Source organism: Balaenoptera borealis (genome assembly GCF_965194805.1).
Source record: "Balaenoptera borealis genome assembly, chromosome: 1".
NCBI classification, from domain to species: Eukaryota; Metazoa; Chordata; class Mammalia; order Artiodactyla; family Balaenopteridae; genus Balaenoptera; species Balaenoptera borealis.
This window is the reverse complement of record NC_138860.1, coordinates 113,166,318-113,185,187: the sequence shown is the minus strand read 5'-3', so window position 1 is coordinate 113,185,187 and position 18,870 is coordinate 113,166,318. Positions and strand designations below refer to the sequence as shown.

Here is an 18,870-nt window from a genome sequence, read left to right as displayed (position 1 = left end):
TGTGATCAAAATGTCAGGTGCTTTAATACACACACACACACACACACACACACACACACACACACAATCAAACAGTATCAGAAATTAAGATTTCGATTGGAAATTATATTTTACTCATGTCTGAAAGACTTCTAAAAAGTAAATAATATAAAGAGCAACAAAAGGAAAGTTGGCATAACTATACTGTCATCAGCAATCAGAAAACATACATTATCTATAAAAATTGACCATGGATAAGGCTACAAAATAAATCTCAACAAATAGTATCAAGAGAATTAATATCATGCAGGTCATGTTCTCTGATCAAAATGTAATTAAATTATAATTCATAAAAAAATTACTGAAAAAACATGATTAGAAATTTTAAATGCACTTCTAAATAATACATCTGCCAAGTAAGAAATCTTTTTAGCTAAGATGTAGAAATAAATGAAAACATGCTGCAAAAACTAACAAAATAGAGACCTTTGGCAAAATTGATCAAGAAAAAGATAAAGGCACAAGTAACAATATTACAATGAAATACTGAATGTAATTATAGGTACAGTAGGGATGTTTTTTTTAATCAGAGAATACTATGATTTTTCATAGTATTTCATAATGATTTTTAAATACTGTGACAATTAATTTGAAAACTTAGAAGAAACAAAACACCTCCTGAAATATATAATCTATTACAGCCGATTTAGGAAGAAAGTGAAAAACTAAATAGACCTATAGTCACTAAAGCTTAAAGTATACCCTCCTCTTCCCTTTCCAAAAAAAAAAAAAAAGGCCCAGATGAGTTCTATCAAATACTCAAAGAACACCTAATCTCAATCTTTCACAAATTGTTCCAGAAAACAGAAAAAGAGGAAATGCTACCCTATTCATTCTGAGACAAGTAAACCCTTGATATCAAAACTACATAAGGGGCTTCCCTGGTGGCGCAGTGGTTGAGAATCTGCCTGCTAATGCAGGGGACAAGGGTTCGAGCCCTGGTCTGGGAAGATCCCACATGCCACGGAGCAACTGGGCCCGTGAGCCACAACTGCTGAGCCTGCGCGTCTGGAGCCTGTGCTCCACAACAAGAGAGGCCACGATACTGAGAGGCCCGCGCACCGCGATGAAGAGTGGCCCCCGCTTGCTGCAGCTAGAGGAAACCCTCACACAGAAACGAAGACCCAACACAGCCCAAAAAATAAATAAATAAATAATAATTAAAGGTGCTAAAAAATAAATAAATAAATGTATTAATCTTAAAAAAAAAATAAAACTACATAAGGACAGTATAAGAAAGAAAGATTATAAGCCAATTTCACTAATAAGCATAAACGCAAAAATCCTACGTAAGGTTCAGCAAACCAAATCAGCAATGTAGTTATTCAAAATGACCAAGTTGGGGTTTGGTCCCCCCAGCAATGCAAGGATAATTTACCATTAGAAAACCTAGAAAGTCATTTGCCACACTGACAAGTTAAAGAACAAGAGCCATAAGATTTAGAAACTAAATAACACACATTTCTCAACAGATGCCTAAAAATCATACAATAAAATTAAATACTCATGAACACAAACAGAAATTCTTATCAAATAGTAATAGAAATTCTTAACCTGATATTTCAAGTTATCTACCAAAACCTACTCCCCAAATCACACTAAAATGTGAAAAATTAAAAGCATTTCCCTGGAAATTAGGAATAAGACAAGGATGCCTACTATTCTCCCCCTATTTAATACAGTGTTAGCTACCGCAGTAATAAGAGTACATTAGAAAGACCAAAATTCATTTGCATATTTTATGATTATCTTACATTGAAAATCTAAAATAATCTGCAACAAACTGAAGTTTCAGCAAAGTTGCAGAATACAAGATCAACATACAAAAATAATAATTTTGCTCCCATACACCAGCAGCAAGCAGTTAGAAAATGCAATTTTAAAAAAGAACTATGAGAGCAGTGAACAAAAAAAAAAAGACAGAAAATTATGCCCCAAATTATAAAGTGTTATTGAAAGACATAACAGAAGATCTTAATAAATGAGCAATATACCATATTGATGGATGGGAAGAATCAATATCAAAATGATTTCAGTTCGTCCCAATTAAATAATAAGTGCAGTACAAATAAAAATTCCAACAGAGTTTTTCACAAGCAAGAGCAAAGGACCAAGGGTAGCCAAGACATTCCTGAAGAGAACGAAATAGGTCAAAGGAAAGCCTTCCCTACTAGCTACTAAGAGTTTATTACAAGTTTAATTGAGACACTACAGCTTTGGCTTAGAGATCGACAAAATGACCAATGGAACAGATCAGGAAGCCCAGAAGCAGAACTATACAGAAATAGAAACTTGACATATGATGGCAAAATGGCATTAAAATCAGAGGGAAAAGGATGTAATTTGCTATAAATAATGTTGGCGTAATTGGTTATCCATGTAGGAAAAAAATGTTTAATTAGATCCTATTTCATATCATACACATATAAGTAGATTAAAAAGCTAATGTTGGGCTTCCCACCACAAAGAGTAACCCCCACTCACCGCAACCAGAGAAAATCCTGTGCAGAGCAAGGGAGACACAATGCAGCCAAAAATAAAATAAATAAACTAAAATAAATAAATTTTTTTTAAAAAGCGGGGGCAGTGGTTAAGAATCCGCCTGCCAATGCAGGGGACATGGGTTCGATACCTGATCCGGGAAGATCCCACATGCCGCGGAGCAACTAAGCCCGTGCACCACAACTACTGAGCCTGCGCTCTACAGCCCACAAGCCACAACTGCTGAAGCCCGCACGCCTAGAGCCCGTGCTCCGCAACAAGAGAAGCCACCGCAATGAGAAGCCTGTGCACGCAAGGAAGAGTAGCCCCCGCTCGCGGCAACTAGAGAAAGCCCGCGCACAGCAACAAAGACCCAACTCAGCCAATTAAAAAAAAAAAAAAAAAAAAAAGCTAATGTTATAAGTAAGCATTTTAATGCTTTTAGAAGAAAGTATAGGGGATAAGCTTATGATCACCAATTAGGGAAAGGTTTCTTAATTCAGACATAAAAAAGCATAAACCATTAGGGAAAAGACAAATACATTTTAATACATTAACACAAAGACAAAAACAAACAAATCCTCTCTTCAACCAAAATGAAAAGGCAAGCTACAGACTGGGAGATGTGTGCAACATATTTAACTAACAAAACAGTGAGTAGTGAGAACACAGTTAGAAAAATTCATTGATAAAAAGCAAGCAACCCTATCAAAAAAATGGACAAAGTACATGAATAGGCATTTCACAGAAAAGGAAACCTGTCAGGCCAATAAACTTATGAAAAGATTCTCAACCTCACTAGGAATCAGGAAATGCAAATTACATTAACATTTTACATCCACCTGATTGGCAAACATTTTTAAAGTCTGACAATACCAAGTGTTGGTAAGATGTGGAGCAACAGGAATTCTCTCATACTATTGATGGGAATGTAAATTGGTACAACTTTGGAGAGCAATTTGGTAATATCCAGCATTCCCATTCCCAGGAACATACCCTGAAGAATCTCTTTCACAAAGAGATATGTAAAAGGTTGCTTGCATCAGAATTGTTTGTGATAACGAAAACTGGAAATATCCAAAACTCTCCCAACAGGAGAATACATAATTAGTCACCAAGTATTCATACAATGAATTTTATATGCAGCAGTTAAAATAACTGAACAAAACTGCATGTACCAACGTGGATAAATCTCAAAAAACAAAGTATTGAGGGAAAAAAAGCAAGGTGCAGAAGGATATATACACTATGACACCATTTATATTAAGTTAAAATATGCTAAGCAGTATTACATGTTGTTTATGAGAATATGTATAAGTAAAGGTATAAAAATATTCACGGTGATGATAGTGTGCCAGTTTGGGTATAGTGGATGCCTCTGATGAGACAGGAAAGGGATAAACATATTCCAGAAGTTATTCAACCATGTCTGTAATATTTTATTTTAAAAATAAAGTCTGAAGTAAATATGGCAGAACAATGGGTAAAACGCCGTTTATTGTATTATTAGTCTTTTTAATTTTCCATATGCTTGATATGTTTCAGTTAAAAAGTGAATAACTTTAAAATAAAACTTCAGAAAAGACTTCATCTTAATGGCTGATAAAATCCTTAATAACTACTAAGATTTCAATAAAATTTAACCATAAAATGGTCAAAATTCTCATTGTGAAACATAAATATTTCAGTTTTAAGCAAATATGTGTCCATAATATCAATCAATAAATAAAAGAGCTATCTAGACATAAATTGATAGCAGGGTAAAAAATACATAAATATACACACATGTGGGTAGATTGGAAATGAGCACTAAAAAATTAACATAAGCTTGTAAGCTAGAAGGGTTTGGGATGAAATTCCTTTTTTTAAAAAAAAAAATTGACTCAATGAATGAAGTGTTGAATAAACGTTAAGGAACAAGTGTATAGTGTACTTCCTGAAAAGTTACTTTAGAAATCATATAGCAGCAGAGATTTAAACAGTGCTCTAGAAATGCACAGTAAAAAGTAGTCAAGTCCTTTTTGGCCTTCCTCTCAATTCATTTCTTTCTGTTAAATGATCAGGTTAAACAAGCAGGCACACAACAAAATGACACAGGTCAAATCACTATCGACACTTCAATAGAAAAAAAAAAATCACTATCAACACCCAATTTTCAAGGGCAATGGCACTCAAGAACTCACCCAGAGTGATACTTTGCTATGCCTTTAATTAAGGCGGGGCTTTTAAAGCTCAATTGTTCCATTCGTGTCTCAAATCAATCAGATGAATTTCACCTTTTACGTGGCCTGAATCCTGATAGCTCGGCACACTTGATAGGTAATTTAATCATCCGTGGTGTAGATGAACGCAAACTCAAATTAGCTACTGAAAGAGTTGGTCTTCTCTGAGATAGCTGTGCTTTTCCACTTTTATGCAAGAGCTGAGCTTCACCAACTGGCTAGCTGGAGGTGTTATTAAAAATTTAGTGAAAGAAACAAAGGTGTGCTCTGGTGTCTCTTGTTACCCTTTCTACTGTTACTCCAGTGGACAAAAGGCATAGGGCCTGCCTCATGAATAATGTGACATGGAATATTCACATGTATTTTTAATGGAGTCAAGTAATAACATTAAGAGAGATATTTGCAATCTTCAAATTTCACACGGTAACAGGCACAGTAATTTGTTTTGATTCTGAACTGAGGATATCAGGATATTTTTTTTCCCCAAAAAAGCACACTATTAACATCAAAATCAAAATTCCACATTTATAGCATAAATAGGAATTATGAAAATGGGCCAAAGTTCTAAAAGTCACAAGGGTAGAGCAGGACAGGGCAGCCAATTAGATTTCAATCAGTTCTACTTACCCCTCAGTGTAACTTCTTTACTTTTCAAACCAAGTTGGAAATAATCAACCAGTGTGCACAGTGAATCCTGTGAGAAGGTCGTTTTGTGATCTTTATTCACTGGGAACTTTGTTTCCCAGGACACTAGAAAGAGCTTCCTGGATGCTGCAACTGTTCACCCAACAGTTCTGGAAAATTATCTTAAACTGCCTTATAGAGTGAACAAATTTCAATTTTGAATGAGAGTAAATGACATGAAAAGACATGGTGTTGAAAACCAAGTGAGGATAGCCAAACACCGAGATTTGGAGAGACCGGAGAAAAGCATGCTCAAAGCCAGGGAGAGTCCTATGTGTTAGATTTGCTTCCTTGGCCCTCAAGCAATTTCTCTTCCCTTTGTGCTGGAGAGAGCAGAGCCAGCCAGGATGAAGCAGGAGTTTATTTTCTCTGCTTATTCACTTACCACCTCAGCAAATATTTATTAATCTCCTACTGTGTGCCAGGCACTGTTCTGGGAGCTGAAGATTCAGCAGTGACCAAATATATAAAGCTCCACAGGACACTGTGCTCACTGCTGTATTCCTAGCACCTAGAACAGTGCCAGGCACATACTCGGCACTCAATCAATATGGGTGAAATTGATTTGAACAGAAATGGACAAGCTGCTGATGGTCACCATGGGCTGTGCAATACCTTGGCTGAGTATTAGAAAGAGTACAGGTAGTTGGGATTTAGGCCAGGACCTTATTCTGGTTTCATTCTTTTAAAGGACTGATTTATGCCAGAAATTCCCAAAGGTGGGATAGAGCCAGAAATAACCCAGATGCCAATTTTACTGCCCCTCATCAGTCTTCAGATTTATAACTTGCCTTAGGTGAGGCAGCTAATCGGTCTCAGATACTTTCTTTCCCCTCTGTCTCCAGAGAATCAAAGTAGTCAGGTTCGGATTGTGATGACAGAACCATATCTTCATTGTATGGTGAAGGAAACCAGTATCGGGAAGGTCAAAGGATTTGCCCAAGTCACATGGTATGTTGGTGACAGAGTCGTGACTAAGACTCAGTCTCTAGACCTAAGGCTCGTAATGCCTTTATTCATCTGGGAGCCTTCTGTCCTGTTTAAAAACAAAAACAAAAAACCTGAAACTCTCAGAATAAAAAGTCCATGTACATGTAGGACATCAGAGACTCGGCAAGGTAGGAACTTACTTTTGTATCCCTAGTTCTTCTGCTAAGAAAGAAGGAGCTCAGGCACAGAAGAAAAGAAAAAAGCACATGAAAACCAGAGCAATTGGATTTTACTCTCTTCTGGATGTTAGCTTGTCTGCTTTACTTTTATACTCTGCTCCAGTTTCCTTCAGTGCCAACTGCCCCTAGAGACCAAAACAAAGTTCTTTCCCAAATTCCCTGCCTAAATGAAAAGCAATATGTAAGAGTCTTAATACTTTATTAACTTAAAACATCACTCTAATAAATATGTATTAACAAACATAATGCACTCCAGAAGATCTAAAAACATTTACAAACTTCATCATAGTAAAAACACCACTTTTTTTTTTTCCTCTGTGGTACACATGGAGGGTTCAAAGAGTTGAAGACAGAGCCTTCACATGCCTGCTAGCTTAGACATCTTAAAAATATCAGCTTAACAATAAAAAAACTGAATATACACAAAAATCTTTGAAGTATCTGTTCAGCTATTTTTCATTTATGTTTGATAAAATCCAAACAGTCAGAAGGGAAGTTTCAAGATTCTGTTTTACCTTCTCAGAATTCCTTTGGGCGGGGGGAGAATAGACCCAGCTACTCGGAGTTGTGGGGCAGAGGCAGACAGAGACTTTACTCTCTGGCTCCCCAGTACCTAGCATAGGGCCTGAAACCATGGTAACTGGTGGTCAATAGACATTTGCTGAATGAATGGATGACAATCTTGTCCAAAGGCATTGCTCTGTGCTTCCACCTCTTCTGAAGAAGCCTTCACAGGCCTCCTGGAGGGAGGACGTCTAATCTCTTCTCCTCACCAAGCCGACTTTTCTTCTGCTCCTTCTTGGGGCAGGATCCACAGTGTATCTTGTAATTTCAAAAGTATGAAATCCCTTTCCCAAATCAGTTTCTGAACCAGTCTCCAAGTGGAAGAAATGATTCCTCCAACCTTTATAGGCAGCACCCAACAAGAAGGGGTCAAAAAACTCCCCAGAAGGAAAACAATAAAATAACACTCATTCTTCATTCCAGATAAAAACATTAATATGTTTACCTTGTAAATGATGATTCCTCCTCCTCCACACAAGTATCTGGGGTAGGTCAGAAGGAGGAGGGAAGAAACCTGAAGGACCTTCCTATCTGTGGAACAGGGCTGGGAATAGGAAGGACTGTGAGGCCCGAGATTTTATCTGATTGCCTCTCCACGTGGAGTCTTCAGATGTAGAGGAGCCTATTCGGTGAGTCCCATACCCAGGCAGTCATTTGGTTCCCACTCCAGGCTGAAATTCGAAAAGGTAACTTATCCCCTCTGGCGGCTCCAGGGAGAAAAGGGAAGGGGGATCACCTTGGTGGGATCTGCGGAAGTGGCTGGTGGCAAGTGGGGAGGCTGCCCTCCGTAGTGTTGCGTGCCTAACTGCGCCTGCAGCCGGCCAAGGCGCTCACTTGAGCCCATGCTGTGTCTCCCGGTGCCGCCTGAGGTCCACCTTCCTCTGGAAGCCCTTTCCACACAGGTCGCAGCCGAAGGGCTTGAAGCCTGTGTGCTTGCGGCTGTGGGTGATGAGGTTGGAGCTCTGGCTGAATGCCTTGCCACACACCTGGCACTTGTGGGGCTTCTCACCTACAGGGATGGAAGGGGGAGGGGAGGAAGCATGAGTCTATGATAGAGCTAGAGGGGACTCACTGTGACCCGCAAGCTCTTGGCAGCGGCTGGCTGCACCACAGTCTAGGGCCTCTGAGCAGCTTGGAGGGTGCCGTGTGTGGCAGTGCAAGTCCCGGGAAGCCAGGGGTGCACCAGGTGAAAGGGAGACTCGCCGGGTGGGGGTTCCCAGCCAGAGGCCTCAAACCGTTTCCTGCTAAACGGAAACAGAGCAAAGGCCACGTGCCCTCCCCAGACACGCAGCTGAATCCGCCCTGGGAGGACTCCCTTGGCTTTAGAAGTAGAGAGCTCCCACAGCAGATGTTCAGCGCAAGGGGCTGGGGTGCTGTCTTTCAAACCATGTGACTCTGTTCTAATTGAGAGGAAGTTTTCAAATCTGAGTTTCCAAGTGGGTGTTGGTTTGTATGGACCAGTGAGCCTGTCTTCTTTCTTGCTCTTGGAGGACAACAGGATGTATTTGAAAGCATGGGCATTTCTAGAAGTCTTATTTTAAAAAATCCACGTCTGGGTCACAAAGTATTTCTTAAGGCAGCTGATCCTTTTCTGTCTTGATTTTACTTTCTTTTTATGAGGTTAATCACAGGATTCTTTATATACCAGCGACTCTTCACCATAGATTAATAAATAGCAGATAGGCTTCCCTGGTGGCACAGTCGTTAAGAATCCGCCTGCCAATGCAGGGGACACGGGTTCGAGTCCTGGTCCGCGAAGATCTCACATGCCGTGGAACAACTAAGCCCGTGTGCCACAACTACTGAGCCTGCGCTCCAGAGCCCGCGAGCCACAACTCCTGAAGCCCGGGCGCCTAGAGCCCGTGCTCTGCAACAAGAGAAGCCACCGCAATGAGAAGCCCACGCACCGCAACGAAGAGTAGCCCCCCGCTTGCCACAACTAGAGAAAGCCCAAGCGCAGCAACAAAGACCCAACGCAGCCAAAAATAAATAAATAAAATACCTTTAAATAAGTAATAGAAAAGGGTTTGTTTTCCCCCCAGTTCATATGCTGTTTAACATTTGGGAAAGTAGCATGATTTTCCAAATAGCCTCAGCAGGCATTATAGTCAGGGTTTGGCCTTGGAAAAAATGCAAAATAGAAGAAGTCTGTTTTTGAGGAACCCTCTGTTCCTCTTGCTGTACCCCTTTCTATCTTTGTGCTTCAGATTTCCTTGATAAGGAACCAATCATCAAAACTTATCCTATCCCTTAGGGTCAAACAAATCTGAGAAACCAATTCTAGCTATAATGTAAATGTTTGATAAGGGCTTAATGTTTCATTCAGTCAAGATCCTAGTTGCATTTTGGTGAGCGTCTTGAATACCTTTACTCAAAAGGAGCGAGTTGCATGGAAATTTCAGGCAAGAAAGCATGATTAAAGTAGGATGTTTTTCTAGGTTTTCTGATGGGGGCATCTACACTGCCCAAGCATATTTGTAAACATCAACGGTGATTGTTTGGAACACACTGCAATTTGTTTTAAGTCAGTATTCATCTTCTAAAATAAAATAAAATTCTGGATCTTGTGTAAATGTCTTGTTGACTATTAAAGAGAGTGTTCCTGGCATTAAAACTGCCACCTACACACAATCAAAATGTTAGAGAAAGAGTTCAGGATTGGAAGCCAGAGCATTCCACAGCCCTATGATTTACTCTCAGTCTGACCTTTGGTAAATCATTCCATCTCTCTGAGTTTCAGGATGGTAAGAGCAGCTCCTTCTACTATATGGGACGGCAGTAAGAATCGAATGAAGAGATAAATTTGAAAGCACTTTGTACATTATAAAGCATCATAATAGGCTAAAGACTCATCATTGTTATGACAAACTTGCTGATATTTTGAAAAGGGCAATAAGTGAATAGAAGCTTTCTATATCCACCAATCCCCTTGGCTTTGAAAATAGAATATAATAAACAGTGGTCAACAGGATAGACATTTGAGAGCAGACAGACCTGAATTCAAGTCCTGGCTTTGCCACTTGCTAGCAATATGACCCTGGGCAGGTGCCTCACTTTCCTCATCTCTAAAATGGGGATAAGGAGTAGTCTACCTCCCTGAGTTGTTGTGAGCATAAAATGAGATAATGCATTTTAAAAGCGCTTAGCAGAAAAAGCCTAGTAATAGTTACCATTTTTTCCCTTGTTCAGTTAGAATAAGCTGTCAGACTCCTAAAAATGCAGCCAAAAGGTCACACATAAGACCCTCCCGCAAAAGGCTGGGTGGTAGCCCTAGAGAAAGTCTCAATCTCTAGGTAAACATTTAGAGCAACACTCTGAGAGGACCCTGGAGCTTCATGTCTCACCTAGAGCAGGCAGCAGTTGGAGCAGCTGCTAAACTAGAGGAAAATATTCTTTGCAAGGATAGAAAACTTGCAGCTGACCTGCTGAGTGGTTCTTCAGATATAACCCCAAATCAAAGCCTCTCTGGGGAGAACCACGTATGTAAATGAACCTAAGAGAATCTGTGCCTCCTTGTTTTTTTTTTTTTTTTTTTAACACACATGCAGTGATTAACTCCATCTGGAAGGCCATTTCCACCACTCATTCTGGGGCAAGAATATCACAGAGAAGGTGAATTATGTTGGCCTCAGGGAGAAAAACAATGACCTCCACCCCCCACTTTCCACCCCTCAACAGGTGTTTCCTACAAGCCAGGGGCCTTCAGCTCACCAGTGTGGATGAAGGTGTGTTTCTTCATGTCTGATTTCTGGTGGAACCTCTTGCCACAGTACTGACAGGGGTAGGGCCGGGTGTCTGAGTGGATGAGTAGGTGTGTGGACAGTGTAGATGACCTCTTGAAGCTCTTGCCACAGATCTTACAGTCAAAGCTCCGTTCCTGTGGAGAGAAAGAGGTGGCATTACTATTGCAATGGTCTAGGCTGCCATTCTCCTCACCACCAACCTGACACTAGCCCAGAGCTAGGGCTCTCCCTTCCTTCAGACTCCCCTTCCCCATAGCCTGCCCCATTATCCTCTCTCCTCCCATTTATTTCCAACCTCTACCCTTCCCACCCATATCCTCTACCCCTTTAACACTTTTTCAACCCAAACACTTTTCAGCCACAAACTTCCACACCCCTTGGTCAAAACGTATCCCCACCCTGCTTTTTTGACACCAATTTACAAACACTTCTCCACCCTCCTCAACAGGAGGCTTAGACCTCAGTCACTTGAGAGGCTCCTCCCGCCTCCCCCCAGCCAGTGTGGGTGTTGAAGGAGACGGGAGATTACTCTTTTTAGTAAATAGGTCTCTGTAAGTAAGCATTCTTCTGTCATAGTAACTTGCGAACTTATTTGCTTATCTACATAGCCTCTATCTCTCAGCTAAACTGTAATCTCTGTGAGGGTATCCTGTCAAGGATACCTGGTGTGTTACTGGATTCTCATGTACCTAGCACCTGGAAGTTGAGCAACAAATATTTATAAGTGAATAACTGAAAGAACAGTGGGACAAATACTGGATGCTCTAAATGAGCTGAGATTCCTCTTCTTCAGTCAGGAGGGGTCAATGCAGATTAAGTGACAGCCATTTGGTAAAAACAAAGAGGCCAAGAAACAGAGCTAATAAATCTGACATATCCGCTGCAAGAGTGCATACAAGCCCTTCTCAAACCCAAAGTAATGATGGGGGGATCACATTCTGGAGTCTCACAATGATGTGACACCAAACTCCAGGGCTGCTTCGAGCCCTGAGCCGGCAACCACGCACCTTTCCCTGCACGCCTACGTCTGAGTAAGGGGACGTGGCAGAGGATACTGGGGGCAGTCGGGGGAAGTCCAAGGAGAAAGGTGCCAGGCAGAGAGCGGTCGGTGCTGCACAGAGAAGCAGAAGATGCCAGAACGCGAAAACCTGAGCAGGGCGGCGCGCGGCCGTGCGTCCCGCGCTTACCTGCGAGTGCACGGCTTTGTGCTGCTCCAGGCTCACCGCGTGCCCGAAGGTCTTGCCGCATATCTCGCACGCAAAGGGTCTCGTGCCGCTGTGGGACCTGCGCACGTGCACCTCGAGCCCGTGCGGTGTGGAGAACACCTGAGGCGGGTGGGGCCGGGGAGAGGGCCGCTGAGAGGGGCCGAGGGGCGCGGACGCTGGCTGGGCGCGGGCCGGGGGCGGGGGCGCGGGGCCGCTAAAGCCAGGCGCGAGGGAGCCTCACCTTGCTGCACTTGATGCACTTGTAGGCGCCGCCGCCCATCAGCAGGCGGGTGCACAGCAGCTCCGACTCCACCTTGACGCCGGTGCCCTTGTCGCCGTGCAGCCCGTGGCCGCTCTCCGGGTACAGCCCGCCGGTCGCCGGCCTGTCGTACAGTCCTGCCGCCGCGGGCCCAAAGTCGCGGTAGAGCCCCAGGCCCGCGCCGCCGGCAACTCCGCCTCCTGCGCTGCCTCCCCCGGGCGCCCCGGCCCCCGCGCCGCCAGCAGCCCGCTCCCGGCCGTAGAGCGCCGCGGGGTGGCCTGGCTCCGGGGCGCGCTCGCAGAAGAGGCCCAGGCCAGCGCCGCGCTCCAGGGCCGCGCACGGCCTGTAGCTCTGCACCAGGTGCCGCAGGTCGGAACCCGCCAGACCGCTCCACGAGTACGGCTTGAAGGGCAGGGAGAAGGGCTGAACTTCGTCCAGCGAGGGGCACACCGACTTCTCCGAGGCTGTGGAAGCACAAGAGGGCGTCCGGTTAGGTCAGGCCCGAGACCCGGCGGCGTCGGCCAGTCGGTGTGTCTGCGAAGTGCCAGGCACCCTGCCGTTGTGCAGCACTCGGTGCGCCAGGCCTCTCGCAGCGTGCCAGGGAAGCCCCCAGGCTCAAACGCTGGCCGGGTCCCTGGGGCCTCGAGGACCACTGGAGGCGACAAGGCAGCACACAGAAACTTAAAATGACAGCAGGTGAGGAGAGAGGTAAATTCTGTGCCAGGTCAGCGGAAGCGCATGGCGTTAAGAGAGTCTTTTCTGGCTGGACCAGCACATCTGGCGGCCCCATAGAGAAAGACGCGCCACGCTTCAAAAATGCTCCGAGCAGAGCGGAGCTGCGCGGGAGGAGAAAGCGGCGGCCGTTCCGGCCCTGGGCCGAGCTTGTGGGCAGAGGGCCCAGCTCCGGCGCTCTCCCGGCCCCTACGTGTTCTACTCCTTTTTCTTTCCCGGAATCGGGAAGGAGGGAGGCAGAGAGGACCAATAAAATGCGGCCCGCCCTATCCCTATCCGAGACATATCTGTCTAGGAAAAAATAAAAAACGGGAAGGCGTTAACATTTCTCAGTTATTAAATACCCAATGCAGGTAGCAAAGGGCCAGTGGGAAGGGGGCTCGGGCTTGCTAAATACTCCCTATTCCCAGTCCTGTCATAATTTGACAGAGAAAAAAGAAAAAATCCCACGAATTTCTTAGAGGAATAATTTACAATTTAAGGTTTAGTCACCACCTGCCAGACAAACAGCTTTCCGAATTCGCGGCCTTCTGCACCCCGACCCATGCAAATTTTGCTAAAACCAAATACCAATATATACTTTTCCCTAAGTGCATACGGATTTACTAATCTGTTCACAGACACCGCAGACTTCAGCCCAGGCTAGCCGCTTCAGTGAGAAGCTGCATTTCGAGTTTCCGTCGGAGATTCCGGCGGTGCCCAGTCCTTGCGCGGCGGTGTCCTGCACAGCCAAGGAGGACCCTCGGGTCGCCGGCTCCCAGACGCACTCTCTTTAGCCAAGTCGACGCACTGAGTGTGGGACGGGGTTGGGGGTATCTTTTAAAACTAGTAAATTAAATCTGGAAATAACCCTCGGCAGAATCCCGCTGTTCTGCGCTCTCCATTCCCCACCGCCGGAACCGGAGACTCGCTCCCACCCAACGTGCAGTCGTTTTGCGCGAAGCTCGATTGCTGGCTGGAAATGAAACCAACGGGCGGGTCCCCAAAGTCGGGCCAACCCGGCAGAACGAAAAATGAAGTAGGCCCCCAATCCGCGCCTGCGAAGACCTAGCGGGGGGCCGAGATTTTCGTCCTGGACCGGTCTCTCCCGCTTGGTGCCCAGCTCTGTCAGGCCCAACGCCGCGGGAGCGAGCTTAATTTTTAAAGGCAACGACACTTTTCTCTCAGACTGCCCAGGTCTCCGTTTGAGACTCGGGGGTCTGGATTCTGGGATCCCAGCACTGCCTGGGATCCAAGCAGCCGACCCCGCGAGCAGGCTGTCCCTGTCCCAGAGAAGCCGATGCCTCCCTGCGGGGCCCATGAACAAGCTCCCTCCTCTCAGAAAGACTCTCCGCCATCCATTTGGCATTTCTGTGCCCAAAGCCGCTCCGGTTCATTCCTCACCGCGGGGTCTCTGCCGCCCGGGCCCCAGAGCTCCCAACGGGTCCCTACCTGGAGACACAGAAGGCGACGGAGGCCTCCAGAAGTCCTCAGACTCCGAGCTCCGATCGCAGACGCTGCCCTCACAGCTGCCGGGGGACGTGGAGGCTCTGTCGGGGGCTTCGGTCAGCTGAGACTCGGGGGACAAACGACCCCGGGGCTCCGCCTTCGCCCCGCCTGTGCTCGAGGTGCTGTCTGCGGAGAGGAGGCAGGATAGGGGCTCAGGTTGGGTCTGGATGGGCCCGATGGTTCTGAAGCGGCGCCCCCCAGACCGTGGCACCTGGGCTCCCTCAGCTCTCCCCAGACCCGGCCGGAACCCTCCCGGATCCAAGGGCGGGAGCAGAGAGGCCTTGGCACCTAGGCGACAAGCCCGGAAGGAACCTGAAAGGTAGGTAACAAAAAAGGCAGCAAAGGGGCTTCGGGGCCGCCCTTCCCGGTTCTTGGGGGATGGTGTGGCGGGACACAGAGTCTATGGCCCCGGGAGCGGCCCCGCCCGGCCCGCGCACGCCCCGCACCTGCTCCGCCTGGCGCCAGTACATTCTCCAGGCGGAGGGAATAGTCGGGTCCCGGGGAGCGCGGCTGGTGGTAACTGTGAGCCTTTTTGCTCTTAACCAGGAACGAACGCGGCATGGTGGTCGGGCGCGCTCCCCACTCTGCTCCAAGGGTCCCTGGAGCCTCCGTCAGCCCACCGTAAGCCCCAGTCTGGCGGAGACCTGCGAGAGGAGAACAGGGTGGAAACGTGGGTCAGCACGCTCCGAGACCCGGGACTGGGCAGCGGAGTAAAGAAAGCTCGGGCCAGGAAGGAGGGAGGAAGGCCCGCGGGAGGAGGGGCTTGGCCCCGCTGCGCCGCGCTCACCAGGTGGCACTCGGACAGGTGTCGCGAGCCAGCCGCCGCCGCTCAGAGGTAAAACCCGTCCCCAGGCTCAGACAGGCCTCTTCCTTCTGCCCTGCCCACGCCCCTCGGCCCCTCCCCTTCCCTAGCAAAACTCGTTTTGGTAATCAAACTCTCCGAGAGCCGAAGTCCCCAACGGGCCAGTTACCCCAACTCGACCACACACCGCTTGTCTGGATCCGCTCTTGGGTTGGGGAGAAAGGCGTAGACGCGCGGATCAATTTAGGGCGGGGGAGGGTGGAATGTGTCGATGGTCGCGGACCGGGTTGAGGCAAAGAACCAAGCCCTCCAAGAGCCGGCTACAGACTGTAGTGAAAGGGGGTCAGGGGCGAGACGCCTCCGGCTGATTGAGGGGCGGGGTCGGGGGAACTGCATCAGAAGGACTGGGGGAAGCAAAGGCCGGAGAAAGAAGGCAGGAAGGTAGGGAAGCAGGTGGCAGAGGACCAATCAAGGCCCCGGGAAGAACTCGCTTCCCGGTGATCTTGATCGCCCCTCACTTGTGCCCCACGCAGGGAAAAAATTGGCCCGGAGACGCGGGTGCGGAGGGAACAGGCAGGGATCGGGGCAAAACACACCAGACCATGGAGACCTAACCTCGGAAACAAAGTCCCGGGAAAAAGCACTTTCCGTTCTGCTCACCAAAAGCCTCGCCCTGGGGAAGTCGAGCCGGGTTCGCGCGCGACGGCTATGAAACGCGCGGTGTGCTGGAGTCCGCAGAGAACCAACCGTTTAGAGGACGCGGGAGAGCGCAGGCTGCTCTGGCAGCAGCTAGAGAGTCGGGATCGGGGCGCGGGCCTGGGAGGGAGCTAGCTGCCCGCTACGCCGCTCTCATTAACCCCCCAATCAGTTCACCTAATCCCGGGGTCGAAACCTGAGCCCGGCGGGGAGGCGGGGCAGCGCCTACGGCCTTTCCTGGGGCTCGCTCCGGGGGCGGGACCTGGCGGGCTAGGAGGTTTGGGGAGAACGAATCTGCCTTTCTCTCAGGGTGAAGGCGATGGGGGCCGGGTTCAAGTGCGAGCTGCAGGCTCTTCGGGCAGCGCAGCTCTCGGTTGTCTTGGTTATTTCAGAAACAAGGGCCCTGGGGATCCCGGGTCTGGGAAGGACCCCTCATCTTTGAGCTTCGCGCGACTTATTCTGCCGGACTAGGAACCGTGCGGCTCCCAGAGCAAGATGCAGGACAGAGTCTAAGTCTGCCGGTTGGCGCTCCGGAATCAACACGAGTTCTTGCTCCACGCCCCACCATGTCCCCTTCCCCGGAGAAGAAATGGGACAGGCTTAGGAGAAAAGACCGCTGGGACATATAGCTGAGTCCCAAGGGACGTTTCCCGTGTCCTAAACGCTAGAAGGCCCCTAGGATTGAGGGTGTTGCCCACCCGTACCCGGGCCGCCCCCTAAGGGTCGGGGCTTCAGGAGGCCTCGGGGTGCTCGGCTGCCCTAGGGCGAAGCACTGCCGATTCAGTTTTCCCTGCGCCCCAGCGTGAGCTGCTCCGTCGGCTGTATACTTAGACACCACAAATCCAAAACCAATTTCTTAAACAACCATGAAGCTCGGAGGAAAAGGAAAATGGGGTGAAAATGTCCCGAGGGCCCTGCTGCGGTTTGGGTCTGCGTTGGCGCGGAGCGGGACAGGGGCGGGAATGCAGGGGGTGAGCTGTCCGCGCCACCGCTGAGTCTGGACTGACTGGCACGGAAGCGACCTCCCGACTCAGGCCACAGCCCTGCGCCTCCTTTTCATCCTGGCTGGCTCTGTCCGTTCCTGGGAGGGTGGAATGGGTAGAGGGGTGGTAGGACCAAGGGCTGATCGCGTGGGAAGGCGACCTCTCGCAGCAGCTGGCGCCCGGGGGCGGGGCGGCCTCCTCGGCGCACGCGGGCCGGCCGGGCCTCTCTTCACTGTCAGGGCCTGGGAAGGCGGGAGCTGGAGGCGCAAGCGGGCAGCCTCCTGAGCCCAGCTGCCTCCGCCTCCCCACCAGATGTTTCCTTCCCGGTGGATCCCGCTCCCCTGCAGAACCACCAAACCGCCTGGCGTGCGCCCCCTGAGCCAGATCCCCAGCCCCTCCGTGCGGGTCGCGCGGGGACCAAGAGGATAGAGCTCTTTTGGTTCCCGAACTGCGGCCGGCAGCGGGTGGGAACCTGGCAGCGCCCTCTGGTCGCCCCCGCAGTGCCGGTGTCCCGCCAGTTCCTGCGTCCGCCCCCCCCAGGGAGGGAGGCGCAGCGGACCTACCTGCGGGGTCAGGGCGCGGGTATCGCGCTCCGAGAGTTTTCAAACTGAGTTGCTTTCGGGAGAGACCGCGCTGTCTCTCTCTCTCTCTCTCTCTCTCTCTCTCTCTCTCTCTCTCTCTCTCTCTCTCTCTCTCTCTCTCTCTCTCTCTCCTTTTTTAATCTTCCGAGCTCAGCCCCCAAAACCACAAGCTTCACTTCCTGAGCGTTAAGGAGTAGCTCGCTTAGCCCTGTCAGACCTGCCCCCCAAGCCCCAGTCGGGCGGCGGACGCGCTCCCCCTTTGCGCAAGGGTATAGGAGGCGGACAGGGGGCTTGGCCTTTCTAGCCGCCCTCCCCTGCGGCCCTCCCCGTTTTTTCTCTGCGGGACGGCGGGAGATGGGGAGACCCGGAGGGCCCAAACACCCAGGCACTAGAAATGACTCGAAAGAAAATGAACTATTCTTGGCTCCTGGGAGACTTCCGCAGCGAGAAGAAGTCACAGATTCAGGACACAGATTGACTGGAGCGCAGGGGGTGGGAGCGCCCAGCTCCGAGGAAGCCTCCCCGCCCATCTGGTCCGGGACACCCCCCCCCCCACAACCCCGCTGCCTACTTGGGCTGCGCCGCCCCCGGGTCGGGGCCGTGAATCACCCGCCAGCGGTGCCGCCGGCCTGGAGCCCGGCGAGTGGCCGCGGCGTCCGCAGAGCGAAACCTGCCCCGCGGCCCCGAAATAGCTTGTTGTGGAAACACTTCGGGATAAATACGCCCAACAAGGCTGAAAATACCTTGACACCCAATCCCAGAGGTTTGCTCATTTCCCTTCGGATTTAGGTAATGGTTAAATTTGGAAGAGGTGGGCGAGCGCCGAGCCCCCGGCCGAGAGGGCGCAGGCGGCGCGTCCCGCGGGCGCCCGGCTGGACTGGCAGGCGCGCCCTCCCCACGCCGCGATCGCCCGCGCTGGGCCGAGTCCGCTCGGCTGGCGGCTAATTTCCGGTGGTCGGAGCTGCGAAATTAAAGGCCGTGCGGGAGGGAGCGCGCGCGCGGGGGCAGCGACGGCGGCTGCTCGGCTGACCCCGCCCTGCTGGGGCAAGCCAGGGAGAGCCGTACCCAAGGCGCGGGCTCCGCCACCGCCTGAGGTCAACCCAGGCACCTAGTCGGGAGGGGAGCGGTAAAGCGCCATAAAAGCACTACCCTGCTGATTATTGAAACGTCATTCTTCGCTGGGATTGTGTGTTCCATGAGGGTAGGGGTGGATCTACAGCAT

The 18,870-nt window shown here is 49.1% G+C and overlaps 1 protein-coding gene across 2 annotated transcripts; it reads right to left on the bottom strand.

The window, feature by feature from the left end:
* Nucleotides 1-3,973: 3,973 nt before the first annotated feature.
* On the bottom strand, nt 3,974-17,731 carry GFI1 (growth factor independent 1 transcriptional repressor). Of its 2 annotated transcripts, XM_082385728.1 has the most exons (7): nt 17,631-17,731; nt 15,033-15,230; nt 14,530-14,712; nt 12,349-12,830; nt 12,090-12,227; nt 10,871-11,036; nt 3,974-8,168 (listed from the first exon to the last, which is right to left on the bottom strand). In XM_082385728.1, the coding sequence occupies exons 2-7, from the start codon at nt 15,145-15,147 to the stop codon at nt 7,990-7,992; spliced, it is 1,263 nt and encodes a 420-aa protein (XP_082241854.1). In that variant the 5' UTR covers nt 15,148-15,230; nt 17,631-17,731; the 3' UTR covers nt 3,974-7,989. The 2 variants fall into 2 exon arrangements, with proteins under 2 accessions (XP_082241854.1, XP_082241855.1); XM_082385729.1 differs by lacking the exon at nt 12,090-12,227 and having other exon boundaries at nt 14,482-14,712.
* Nucleotides 17,732-18,870: the final 1,139 nt, after the last annotated feature.

Coding starts and splice junctions, on each gene's coding strand:
- GFI1 (XM_082385728.1), bottom strand. CDS start 15,147: ATGCCGCGTTCGTTCCTGGTTAAGAGCAAAAAGGCTCACAGTTACCAC. Junction 12,831..14,529: donor GTCGCCTTCTGTGTCTCCAG/GTAGGGACCCGT, acceptor GTGCTTCCACAG/CCTCGGAGAAGTCGGTGTGC. Junction 11,037..12,089: donor ACAAAGCCGTGCACTCGCAG/GTAAGCGCGGGA, acceptor TTCTCTCCACAG/GAACGGAGCTTTGACTGTAA.